Source organism: Orycteropus afer, unplaced genomic scaffold, assembly GCF_000298275.1.
Source record: "Orycteropus afer afer isolate SDZICR_OR568_19922 unplaced genomic scaffold, OryAfe1.0 scaffold00096, whole genome shotgun sequence".
Taxonomy (NCBI): Eukaryota; Metazoa; Chordata; class Mammalia; order Tubulidentata; family Orycteropodidae; genus Orycteropus; species Orycteropus afer.
Window position 1 is genome coordinate 961,929 of NW_006921683.1, and position 12,239 is coordinate 974,167.

General features: G+C 37.8%; 1 protein-coding gene and 1 pseudogene across 1 annotated transcript in view; both read left to right on the plus strand.

Moving 5' to 3' along the window:
* Positions 1 to 12,239, plus strand: part of RYR2 (ryanodine receptor 2) — a 1,099,979-nt gene that overhangs the window by 543,831 nt on the left and 543,909 nt on the right. Inside the window, exons 18-19 of the mRNA XM_007942720.1 lie at positions 8,461 to 8,579; positions 11,959 to 12,092. Coding sequence (XP_007940911.1) covers positions 8,461 to 8,579; positions 11,959 to 12,092 — 253 coding nt within the window. The remainder of the gene's footprint in view (positions 1 to 8,460; positions 8,580 to 11,958; positions 12,093 to 12,239) is intronic.
* On the plus strand, positions 8,992 to 10,889 carry LOC103198539 (annotated as a pseudogene).

Genomic DNA, 12,239 nt, shown 5'->3' on the forward strand with positions numbered 1-12,239 from the left:
TTTTTTATTTTTTGTGATTTGGTAAGTTTACTGAGCAAATTCAGTTTCCATATAGCATCTCACATACACTTTGTCTCATGACATTGACTGCAATTTCCCACAGTGCAACAGCTCCCCTCCCACTTCCTGTCTATAATTACCTCTTCCCTGTATCCTTCCCTCCCATGCACTCCTGCCCTTGAGCTTTCCCCCTGTGAATGCACAACCCTTCTATTCTTCCATGATTGTTCTCTCCAAGGAGTGTATCTACCTAGTATAAATGTTCACCTCATATTGCCTATCTTTTGTTTGGGTGGAAGCTACAGGAGTGGGTTCAATTCTAGATTTGAAGGGCAGCTAGGGGCCATAGTCTCAGTGGTTCCACCAGGCTCTATCAGACCAGCAAATCTGATCCTTTTTTTTTTTTTTTTTTTTAATGATTTTGAGTTTTGTCCGATATTGTTCTCCCACTCTATGCAGGATCTCCTACATAGATCCCTCACTGAGTGGTTGATAGTGGTAGCTGGGCACCATCTAGTTCTTCTGGTCTCATAGTCATACAGGCTGAAGATCTCATGGTATACCAGTCCACTAATTGTTTCCATGCATCTTTGGTTTTCTTCTTCATTCTTTGCTCTGGACAAGGAGAGACTCATCGTTGCATCTAGATTGTTGTTTGCAAGCTTTTAAGATCCCAGTTGCTACTCACCAAAGTAGAATGTGGAATGATGTTTTTGTGTAGTATGTTATGCCAATTGAGCTTGATGTCCTCTGCAAGTATGGTCCCAAGCACATAGGCCTAACTACTTGCACCCTCTAGGTCGCTGGCTGTGGTCAGGAAGGGACTGCAACCTTCTCCCTGGGAATTCTTATAGAACATACAAATGCACTTGTAGAAACATTGTCTGCCAACCCTATACATGGTCATGGGCACACTTCCCCTGCATAGACAGACTTAATAGTTCAGCCTGTCTAACCATCTAGCCACTGAAAGACTGATGTTTGCCTTCACTGACACTCCAATACTGTATGTGCAAAAGGGTTCATCTTTGTTGTCTGTACCTCCCTTGCACCTCTCCATGCCTTCTTCTTCCTCAATGCCAACATGTTGATCACTCACGTTTAGTACATTGCCTTTCTCTTCACCTAAATCAATACTTGTCTTTACCTATCTAACAATGTTTCTTACCCTCCCCTCCCACCCCAGGTAACCAACAAAGAAAATTTCTTTCCATATATAAACCTTTCCTTGACTTTTTACAATAACAGACTAATAAAATATTTGCCCTTCTGTGTTTGACTTATTTCACTCAGCATAATGTCCTCCAAGTTCATCCATGTTATGTGGTGCTTTGCACATTCTACATTATTCTTTAGTGTTGCATAGTATTCCATTGTGTGTATGTGCTGTAGTTTGGTTATCCATTCTTCTGTTGATGGGCACCTAGGTTACTTCCATCTTTTTGTTAATAGTACTGTGATGAACATGGGTATGCATATATATGTTCTTTTCCTGGCTCTCACTTCCTTACGATATATACCTAGTAATGGAATGGCTGAGTCAAATGGTATTTCTAATTCCAGTGTTTTAAGGAATCCCCGTATTGCTTTCCACAGTAGTTGTATCATTTTACAGTCCCATCAGCAATGTATGAGGGTCCTACTCTCTCCATATCCTCTTCAGCATTTGTTATTTTCTGTCTTACTGAACTTTGCCACTAGTGACAGGGCAAGATGGTATCTCATTGTTGTTTTGATTTACATCTCTCTAACGGCTAAAGATCATGAGCATTTCTCCATATGTTTGTTGGCTGCCTGAATATCCTCTTTGATGAAGGGTCTATTCATGTCTTCTGCCCATTTTTTAATTGTATTATTTGTATTTCTGTTGTTCAGGTGTTGGGGTTTTCTATAAATTTTAGATATAAGTCCCTTGATAGATATGTTGATTTCAAATATTTTTTCCAAATCTGTAGGTTCTCTTTTTACTCTTTAGGAGAAGTCTTTGGAAGCACATAAAAATTTAATTTTTAGAAGGTCCCATTCATCTAGTTTCTCTTCTGGTGTTCTCTTCTGTGTTATGGTTGATAGTCTATTTGTGCCATATATTAGGGCCCCTAAATTTGCCCCTAGTTTTTCCTTGAAGAACTTTATGGATTTAGGTTTCACATTTAAGTCTTTGATCCATCTGGAGTTAGTTTTTGTATGGTGTGAAGTACAGATATTTCATTATTCTACAAATAGATATTCAGTTTTGCCAGCACCATTTATTAAACAAACATCCTCTTCCCCATTTTATGGATTTCAGCCCTTTGTCAAAGATCAGCTGACTATAGGTCGATGGATCTATTTCTGGGTTCTCAGTTCTATTCCATTGGTCTATATGTCTATCATTATACCAATACCAGGCAGTTTTGACTACTGTGGCTGTATAGTAGAATTTGAGATCTGGCAGTGTGAGACCTCCTACTTTGTTCTTCTTCTTCAGTAGTCCTTTGCTTCACTGAGGTCTCTTTCCTTTCCATATAAAGTTATTGATTGGTTTTTCCATATCCTTAAAAAATGTTGATGGGATCTGGATTGGGATTGCATTGAATGTATAGATTGCTTTGGGTAGAACTGACATTTTCACAATGTTCAATCTTTCTATCCACAAGCATGGTATTTCTTCCATTTATGTAAATCTCTTATGGTTTCTTGAAGTAGTGTTTTATAGTTTTCCTTGTACAGGTCTTTTGTGTCCCTGGTAAGATTTATTCCTAAGTATTTTATTTTTTTGGTAGCTATTGAGAACGGTATTGATTTCCTTATTTCCTTTTCAGCAATCTCTTTGCTGGTGTAGAGGAATCCAGCTGATTGTTGGATGTTGACCCTGTATCCTGCCACTATGCTAAATCTCTCAATTAATTCCAGTAGATTTTTGACTGAGTCTGTTAGGTTTTTTATTTATAGGATCACATCATCAGCAAATAGGAATAGTTTGATTTCTTCCTTACCAATCTGGATTCCTTTGATTTCCCTTTCTTGCCTTATGGCCCTGGCTAGGACTTTCAGTACAATGTTGAATAGAAGTGGTGAAAGAGGGCATCCTTGTCTGGTTCTTCTTCACAAGGGGAATGGTTTTAATCTCTCTCCATTTAGAATAATGTTGGCTGTTTGTTTTGCATAGATGCCCTTTATTATGTTGAGGGATGTCCCTTCTATTCCTATTTTGCTGAGAGTTTTGATCAGGAATGGGTGTTGGATTTTATCAAATGCCTTTTCTGCACTGATTGATATGATCACGTGGTTCTTTTCCTTTTATTTATGTGGTGTATGACCTTGATTGTTTTTCTAATGTTTAACCATCCCTGCATACCTGATATGAACCCCACTTGGTCATAATGGATGGTTTTCTTGATATGTTGTTGGAGTCTATTGGCTAGGATTTTGTTGAAGATTTTTGCATCTATATTCATGAGGGATATTGGTCTGTAGAATTCCTTTTGAGTGATGTCTTTGCCTGGTTTTGGTATATAGTTTATGCTTGATTGATAAAATGATTTAGGGATGATTCCATCCTTTTCTGTTTTGGAATGGTTTGTGTAGGATTGGTGTCAGTTCTCTGAATGTTCGGTAGAATTTTCTGGTGAAACCGTCTGGGCCAGGGCCTTTTTTGTTATGACCTATTCAATTTCTTCTTTTCTTATGGATCTGTTCAGCTTTTCCACGTCAGTCTGTGCTAGTTTCAGTAAGTGATGTGTTTCCAGAAATCTGTCCATTTCTTCCAGGTTTTCAAATTTGTTGGAATACAGTTCTTCATAGTATTGTGATATTACCCTTTTTATTTCAGTTGGTTCTGTTGTGATGTTGCCCATGTCATTTCTTATTGATGTTACTTGTATCCTCTCCCTGTTTTCCTTTGTTAAATTTGCCTGTGGTTTGCCAATTTTATTAATGTTTCCAAAATACCAACTTCTGGTTTTACTGATTTTTTCTATTGTCTTTCTTTTTCCTGTTTCATTGATTTCTGCTGAAATCTTTATTATTTCCTTTCTCTTGGTGACTGTAGGATTTTCTTGCTGTTATTTTTCTAATGTTGGAGATGTTGGTTTAATGTGTTGATTTTGGCTCTTTCTTCTTGTTGATGTGTGCATTTATTGCTACAAATTGGCCTCTGATCACTGCTTTTGCTGTGTCCCAAGGATTATGGTATGTTGTATTTTCATTCTATTTTGACTTAAGGAATTTTTTAATTTCATTTTTATTTCTTCTCTTACCCAGTCTTTCTTAAGAAGGGTGTTGTTCAGTTTCCATGTGTTTGCTTTTTTTCCATTTGTGGTAGCTGTATATGTGAGTCAACTTGGCTGGCCTGGTTGAGTGGCTAGGCAGAGGTGGACCCCAAGGTTGAGGGGCTTTCACCCATCCCCTAGAGCCTGGCACTTTGAACTTGGACTTAAAGCCTCCAAACTGTAAGAGAATAAACTCCTGTTTATTAAGGCCATCCCATTTGTGGTATATTCTTGTCAGAGTGGCACCAGGTAAGCAGAACACCATTGATCTTCCTATTGTTGATTTCTAATTTTATTGCATTATGAACTGAGAAGATGCTTTGCAGTATTTCAATGTTTTTAAATTTATTAAGGCTTGCTTTATGGCCTAACATAAGGTCTATCCTGTAGATTATTCTATATGTACTGGAAAAGAATGTTTATTGTGCTGTTGTTGGGTGAAGTGCTCTGCAGATGTCTATAAGTTCAAGTTTGTGGATGATCTTGTTTAGTTCTGCATCTTTGGTGGGTCTCTTTCCAGTTGTTCTGTCTTTCATTGAAAGTGGTGTGTTAAAGTCTCCCACTATGACTCTGGAGTCATCTATTTGCCTTTCCAACTCTTTTAAAGTCTAATTTATATATTTTGGGTCTCTTTCATTAGGTCCACATATATTTATTATGGTTATATCTTCTTGTTCAATTGATATTTTAATCATTATATGACATCCTTCCTTGTCTCATATGGTTGGTTTTGTCTTAAAATCAATTTGATCAGAAATTAATATTACCACTCTTACTCTTTTTTGGTTGCCCTTTACTTGATGTCTCTTTTTCCAACCTTTGATTTTTAATCTATTTTTGTCTTTGTCTCTAAGTTGTGTCTCTTGTGGACAGCATATTGATAGGTTTTGCTTTCTTATTCAGTCTGCAATTCTCCATCTCTTGAGTGGTGCATTTAATCCATTAACATTCACTGTAATTACCAACAAGTATGAATTGGTTGCTGTCATTTTGTTATGTGTTTTTTTATGGTGTTGCTGGTTTCTTTGTGCCATATAATTTTCTGAGGTGAGCTGATTATGTTTATGAATCATGTTATCATTTCCTTTGTTACTGTTGTTTTAGTATTTGCTAATTATTTATGCTTGTCCTCTTTTTTTATTGTGATGTGAAGGTTTATCATTTTTTCTTTTTTACCCTGTGATTTGTAATTTTCCTCCCAAGTTTACAACAATCCATTCTATCTTGCAACTCTCTTAACTTCCTCACCATTTAGAAGTTCTGTAACTACACAGTATTTTTCTGCTCTTTGGTTTGTAGTTGTCCTCATTTTCCAATTGATGTCTCTGATTACCTGTTTACAATCTTGTAAGCTTATTTTACTTTGGATATGTCCATAGCTGTGGTTTCTGGGTTATGTCATCTTGTGTATTAATGGTTGATTGTTTGCTATTATTGGTTCTCTATTCCAAGGACTTCCTTTATTATCTCTTGTAAGATTGGTCTGGTTTAACAAATTCCCTTAATTTCTGCTTATCTGGAAATCTCTTAATTTCACCATCATATTTGAGGGAAAATTTTGCTATGTATATAATTCTTAGGTGAAACTTTGTGTTTCAGGATTTTATATATACCATCCCATTGCCTTATTTCTGCTGAGAAATCAGAGCTTATTCTTACTGGTTGTCCTTTTTATGTAACTTTCTGTTTTTCCCGTGCTGCTTTCAGGATTCTGTCTTTGTCTTTGGTTTTGATGAGTTTCATGATGATATGTCTTGATGGTTTTCTTTTGTGGTCTATCCTGTTTGGGGTTCATTGAACTTCCTGAATGGATATATTCTTATCCTTCATCATATCATGGAAGTTCTCTTACAACAAAGGTTGGACAGTTTTTTCAGTGGTTTTATTTTGTCTCTTCCTATTCTAGAATTCCAATTACATGTAGGTTATTCCATTTGATGATATCCCACATGAACTTTAGGCTTTCTTCATTTTGTTTTGATCTTTTTTCTGATTGATCCCTTTCCAATGAACTATTCAGGTATTTGTTTCAGTCTCATTAATTCTGTCTTCCATTGCATCAATTCTACTCTTTTGCCCTTTCAATGTGTTATATATTCCTGAGAATTTAGTATTAATCTTCTGAATTTCTATCTGTACATTTTGAATCATTTATAATTTTTCATTTATTTTGTCATTTTGTTCTTGTATTTTCTTCTGAAATTGTCCTAGGATTTGGTTTGTGTTTTCCTTTATTTTGTCAGTGTTTTCATTGATCTGTCTCTCATTCCTTTGAAGATAACTACCTATAATTCTTTTGAATTCCTTATGAGGGAGTTACAGTACTGCTTCTTCTTCACGGATGTGTTCTGGGTCTGTGTCCTACTTCCTTGTTTCTGCCACATTATCTTGCTTCTTTGTGTGGACTGTGATTGTCTGTTGACTCTGGGGCATTTTGATGTATTTAGATCTCTGTTCACTGTTTGTGAAGAGCAGCTAAGGGTGAGTCAGGCTCTTCTTGGTGGTTCTTTATCATTGGCCAGTTGGTGGAGAAGGAAGTAGTGGCTCTCACTCATTAAATCAAGCTACAAAGGTGTGGGTATAGTTGTGTCATATGGGCACTGTTACTGTCTCCCACTCAGTTAAACAAAAATAATAACATTTGAATAACCATCAAAAATGTAAAAGCAAGTGGACAAAAACCACACCATGTAATCACACAGGAACAATAACCAAAAAAAAAAGAGAGGAAAAAAAAAAACCCACAATATCTGGGGAGAGGCAATAAAAGATAAAAGGTAGAGTAGGAGAATAATGAAGAAAAAAATGGGAAAAATTAAAAAAAAAAAAAAAAAAACAAGGAATAGGGTTAATCATGAGAAAGAAAAAAAATATTGAACCAGAAACAGGGAAGAGAGAAAAAGCTGAAAACTAGAACCTGTGAAGGGAAGAATAATGACTTTACAACAGACAAAAACAAACAGACTAAAAAGAAAAATCTCAGCAGACCTGGGTAGGGTACCCAGGCTCCGTCTGATCACAGAGACTAGGATGGAATTCCTGCCAGCCCAGAAGATGGGTGGGAGGGAGGGATGGCTTCACCACTATTCATCAAGAGGGTGTGGAGTATAAGAGCAACAAGGGTAATATCACACCTTTCCAGTAGTTAGTGTCTGGAATGTCCTTGCGATTCCTGGCAAGTAGAATCTATTCTTAAATCCCTGGAATCTGGGAGAAAGCTATAGCTTTAAATATCCAAAATGGTGAAACTGCTTGTAAACACTCAAAGTGGCTGCGCCCTCCAGACAGGCAAAAGTCCACAGCTCAGCCCACCTTCCTCTTCACTGCTTCCCCTTTTATCCACCAGCCACTCATCAGTCCTTGGCTAGCAGGGCTGATTTTTAGGTTAATTCTTAGGTCCTAACACCACTGGCAATATCCAAGCTGTGTGTGCCGTAAGGATTGCTGTCAGATCACAGCTCCGTATGTCTCCGTTTTTGGTGTTTTCAGGCAAATTCTTCTGCTAGTTGGAGTTTAGTCCACTTCTATATCCTTCCCTTCGAAGCTCAGGCCTCCAGAATTATCTTCTGTATCTGTGTTAATTGGTTCCCTTTTTCTTTGTTGAAGAAGGTCTTCCCTCTATTCCGCCATCTTATTCCTATTCCTCCATCCTATGGGACCACAACTTGCCCTCTATTTAAGACTTCACTCAAACCAGTACTGCCCTGCCCTCTACTATGTCAGAAAAATTTCATTCATGTGTTAAGGTTTCGTCCATTCACTCCTTTCTTTCATATTTCCCCCAGGCAGATTTATCTGGTTTTTCAGCTAGACATTGTTTTTTAGTTGTGTCATTTTCTCAGTAGATTGAGTTAATCATCTTTAAATAGCAGCCCTCTCTCTCAAATAGCACCTATCACTCATCATACTGCCCCTGTGGCAGACACAGAAAGCACATAATTATAATAATGAGCCCTGATAGTTAATGTATTTGGCCACTAACAAGTCTGTAGTTGAAACCCACCAGCCATTTTTCAGAAGAAAGATGGAGCAATCTGCTTCAGTAAAGATTTATCTCCTCAGAAACCCAATAGGGGTTGCTATGAGTTGGTATCAACTTGATTGCAGTGAGTTTGATTTTTTGGAGTTTTTTGAATGTGAAAAAAGGAAAGGAATTGGTCATGTAGACTGGATAATCATATTTCTTTTTTCCTTTATTGTATTATCTTAGGCATTCTTGAAGTTTTACACTGTGTGTTAGTGGAAAGTCCAGAAGCTCTAAATATTATCAAAGAAGGACATATTAAATCCATTATCTCACTTTTGGACAAGCATGGAAGAAATCACAAGGTAAGAGACCCACTCATTGTCATGAAATGAAATCACAATTAATATTAAATATTTTTGACATAAGACAGCTTTTTAAAATCTGTGTCAATTTTTTATGAGTGTTTTTCACCCATTAATTATGATGAAGTAATACTGCTTAGTGTTTATTTGTAACATTGGTGGGAGGGTAAAGGGTTCCCAATTTGCATATGAAGGAAAATAGGAAACTGAGTATATTGGTGTAATGTTAAAATGGCATTTTACTGGTTCAAAGGTAATTGGAGGGGACATGCTTGCTTTTTGAAAAGTGTTACCTGGGCTGAGGGCGGAGCAGCGTCAGCAGCGTTGGCAGTGGGTCTGCAGAGTGGACCCGGCAGGGGGCTCAGGGTAAGCAAAACACCAGGAGTGCAGAGCCAGCATCTGCCCCAGAGACATGGAGAGCAGCATGGAGATCAGCCACAAGACCCGGAGTGCCATTAAAGGGGAAATTGCAAGTATTAGGAGCTTATGTTGAAAATGTAATTTTCATAAATATTGACAGTTCAAACCCACCAGCTACTCCAAGGGAGAAAGATGAGGCAGTCTGCCTCATCTTTATAAATCTATAAAGATTTATATCCTTGGAAACCCTATGGGACAGTTCTGCTCTGTCCTGTAGGACCACTATGAAGAACTTCCTGATTACATTATGGTGATGGTGGCCAACAAGAAAAGTCAGGACCAAATGACAGAGGACCTGTTCCTGTTTCTAGGAAACAACACAATTCGATTCACCCTATGGCTTCATGGTGTTTTAGATAAACTACTTTCTGTTACAACTGAACCGTCTAGCCTAAAGTCATCTGATACCAACATTTTTGACAGTAATGTGCCTTTAAACAAGGGTGGCTTCAGTTGAGGAGAGGAGAGAAGGCACCAGACTGCAGTGCCGCCCCTCTCAGTGTCTAGCACCAGATCTGAAAAGAGAGACCCTAGAGTGTCTGTAGGTTCACAGGAGCAGAAAACCACTAATGTCAGACAGACTTACGATGATGGAGCTGCAACCCAACTAGTATCAACAGTGAAACCTCTGAGGGAGCCGGCACCCTCTGAAGATGTGATTGATAGCAAGCCTGAACCAGATGACCTCATTGATGAAGATCTCAACTTTGTGCAGGAAAATCCCTTATCTCAGAAAAAACCTACCGCGACGCTCACCTATGGGTCTCCTCACCCTTCTATCGAAATTTATCGGCCACCTCTAAGTCGAAATGCAGATAGTGGTGCCCATTTAAGCAAGTTGCAGTTTCAGCAGCAACAGAACAGCGTTTACGCCGCCAAACAGGTGGAAGTGCAGAGCAGCCGGGTCTGTGATACAGGGATGTCTGGGTGAGCCAGAGGCGCTTACCAGCATAGAGAAGACTTACAATTCCTTCTTCAGAAACAGTTCAGAGAAAATGAGTATTGAGAAAGAAAACTTTCGAAGAGAAAGTTGCCTGTGGTTAAGTTCAGTTATTAAAGTAAAAAAAAATCAATCATGATGGAGAAGAAGAGGAGGAAGATGAAGATTATGGTTCCGGAGCAGGAAGTGTCTCCAGCAGCGTGTCAGTGCCAGCAAAGCCTGAACAGAGACCTTCACTTCCACCTTCTAAACAAGCTAACAAGAATCTCATTTTGAAGGCTATATATGAAGCTCAAGAATCTGTAACAAAAACAACAAACTATTCTACAGTCCCTCAGAAACAGACACTCCCGGTGGCTCCTCCTACTCGAACTTCTCAAGAAGAATTGCTAGCAGAAGTGGTCCCAGGGCAAAGCTGGACTCCCAGAATAAGTTCCCCCATTAAAGAAGAGGAAAGAAAAGAAGATAATATTGAGAAAAGTCAAGCTGAGATGAGTGAATTGAGTGTGACCCAGAAACCAGAAAAACTGTCGGAGCGCTGCAAGTACTGGCCTACTTGTAAAAACAGGAATGAGTGTGCCTATCATCACCCTATTTCACCTTACAAAGCCTTTCCCAATTGTAAATTTGCTGAAAAGTGTTTGTTCGTTCATCCAAATTATAAATATGGTGCAAAATGTACCAAGCCAGATTGCCCCTTAACACATATAATAGAAGAATCCCAGTACTGCCTCCAAAACCAGCAGTTATAACACCAGCATCCCCTTCTAGCACTCAGCTCTGCTGTTACTTCCCTGCTTGTAAGAAAATGGAATGTCCCTTCTATCATCCAAAACACTGTAGGTTTATCACTCAGTGTACAAGACCCGACTGTGCGTTATACCATCCCACCATTACTGTACCACCACAACATACCTTGAAATGGATTTCAGCCTCAAACCAGTGAATGACACCCACTTCTACTTGACAGAAGATCATGGATTTGGAAAGCTGCCACCTACTGATGAGAGATAGAGACACTCTACAGAATCTGTCAAGTCTTTGAGACTTGGAATATATTGCTTTCGTAATATGAAGTTTATTGACTATCTAAAGTGTCTAATTTTTCAAGTTTGTAAATTGTTCAGTGGTTTTAACATTGGGTGTTTTTTGTTGTTTGGTTTCTATTCTTCTATGAAAAGACAGTTTAAGGAAAAACTAGTCATTTGAGGCATGCTTGTACACTGCTGTTTGAAGTATCAGCATTTATAATGTGATATTTTCCAAAACCTACCATGAAAACAAAAGAGTGGCTGAAAGTGTTGAGATGGCTTAAAATAGTTACTCTTTTTTTTTTTTTTTTTAAGTGAATTTACTTTGAAATGTATCCAGGCCTCCAGAAACACAGACCTTGTGAATGAGTGCCCCTTTGTGAGTGATCCCCTCTGGGTCCTTGCTTCCTGGCAGAGGACTGAAGAGGTGGATGTGTGGCATGAAAGCAGTTGGAATGGCGAGTGCAAAAACTGTGAACAATTCCTTAAAATACTTTCATTTACTATTAACATAGCTCTTTAAATAAATATTTTGGGGAACTACATTGTCACAAAATTATACAAAATTTTTACAAGTATATACACAAAGTATCAGAAAACATACTTTAAATTCACAAGATACAGTTATACGTGTATATTCTCACATTCTGAAACATAACATTCTTAGAAATAACTTCACAGAAAATATACTCAGTTATTACTAAAGATAATTTTTGAAATGTAAAAATTAGATTTAAATACTATATTTTAAATGAAAGAACTATATAATTACAGAGATTGGATGGGTAGACTTCAAAATGGGACTAAACTATTAATTAATATACAGAGTTTTGTGTATATGGTTTTTAAAATTGTTAAGGCAAGAAGTGTCAAATGCTTTAGAATTAAATAAACAGATCACTGAAAAAAAAAGGGAAAAAAGAAAAGTGTTACCTGTGCTTAAGTCTGAAAGGGGATTTGGAGTCAGTTCAAAATGCTCTCTTTTCAGGTTCTGGATGTCTTGTGTTCTCTCTGTGTTTGCCACGGAGTTGCAGTCCGTTCTAACCAGCATCTCATTTGTGATAATCTCCTACCAGGAAGAGATCTGTTATTGCAGACACGTCTTGTGAATCACGTCAGCAGGTAAATCCAGATAGACAACATCTCCAAATTAACACAGCACAAGAATTCATGTTCTGTCTCTATGTCAGTGCCATCACATAGCCCATTGTTTTCATTAGGATATTTTACATCATTTCCATTAAATAATATGAGTATTTGAATATTTTT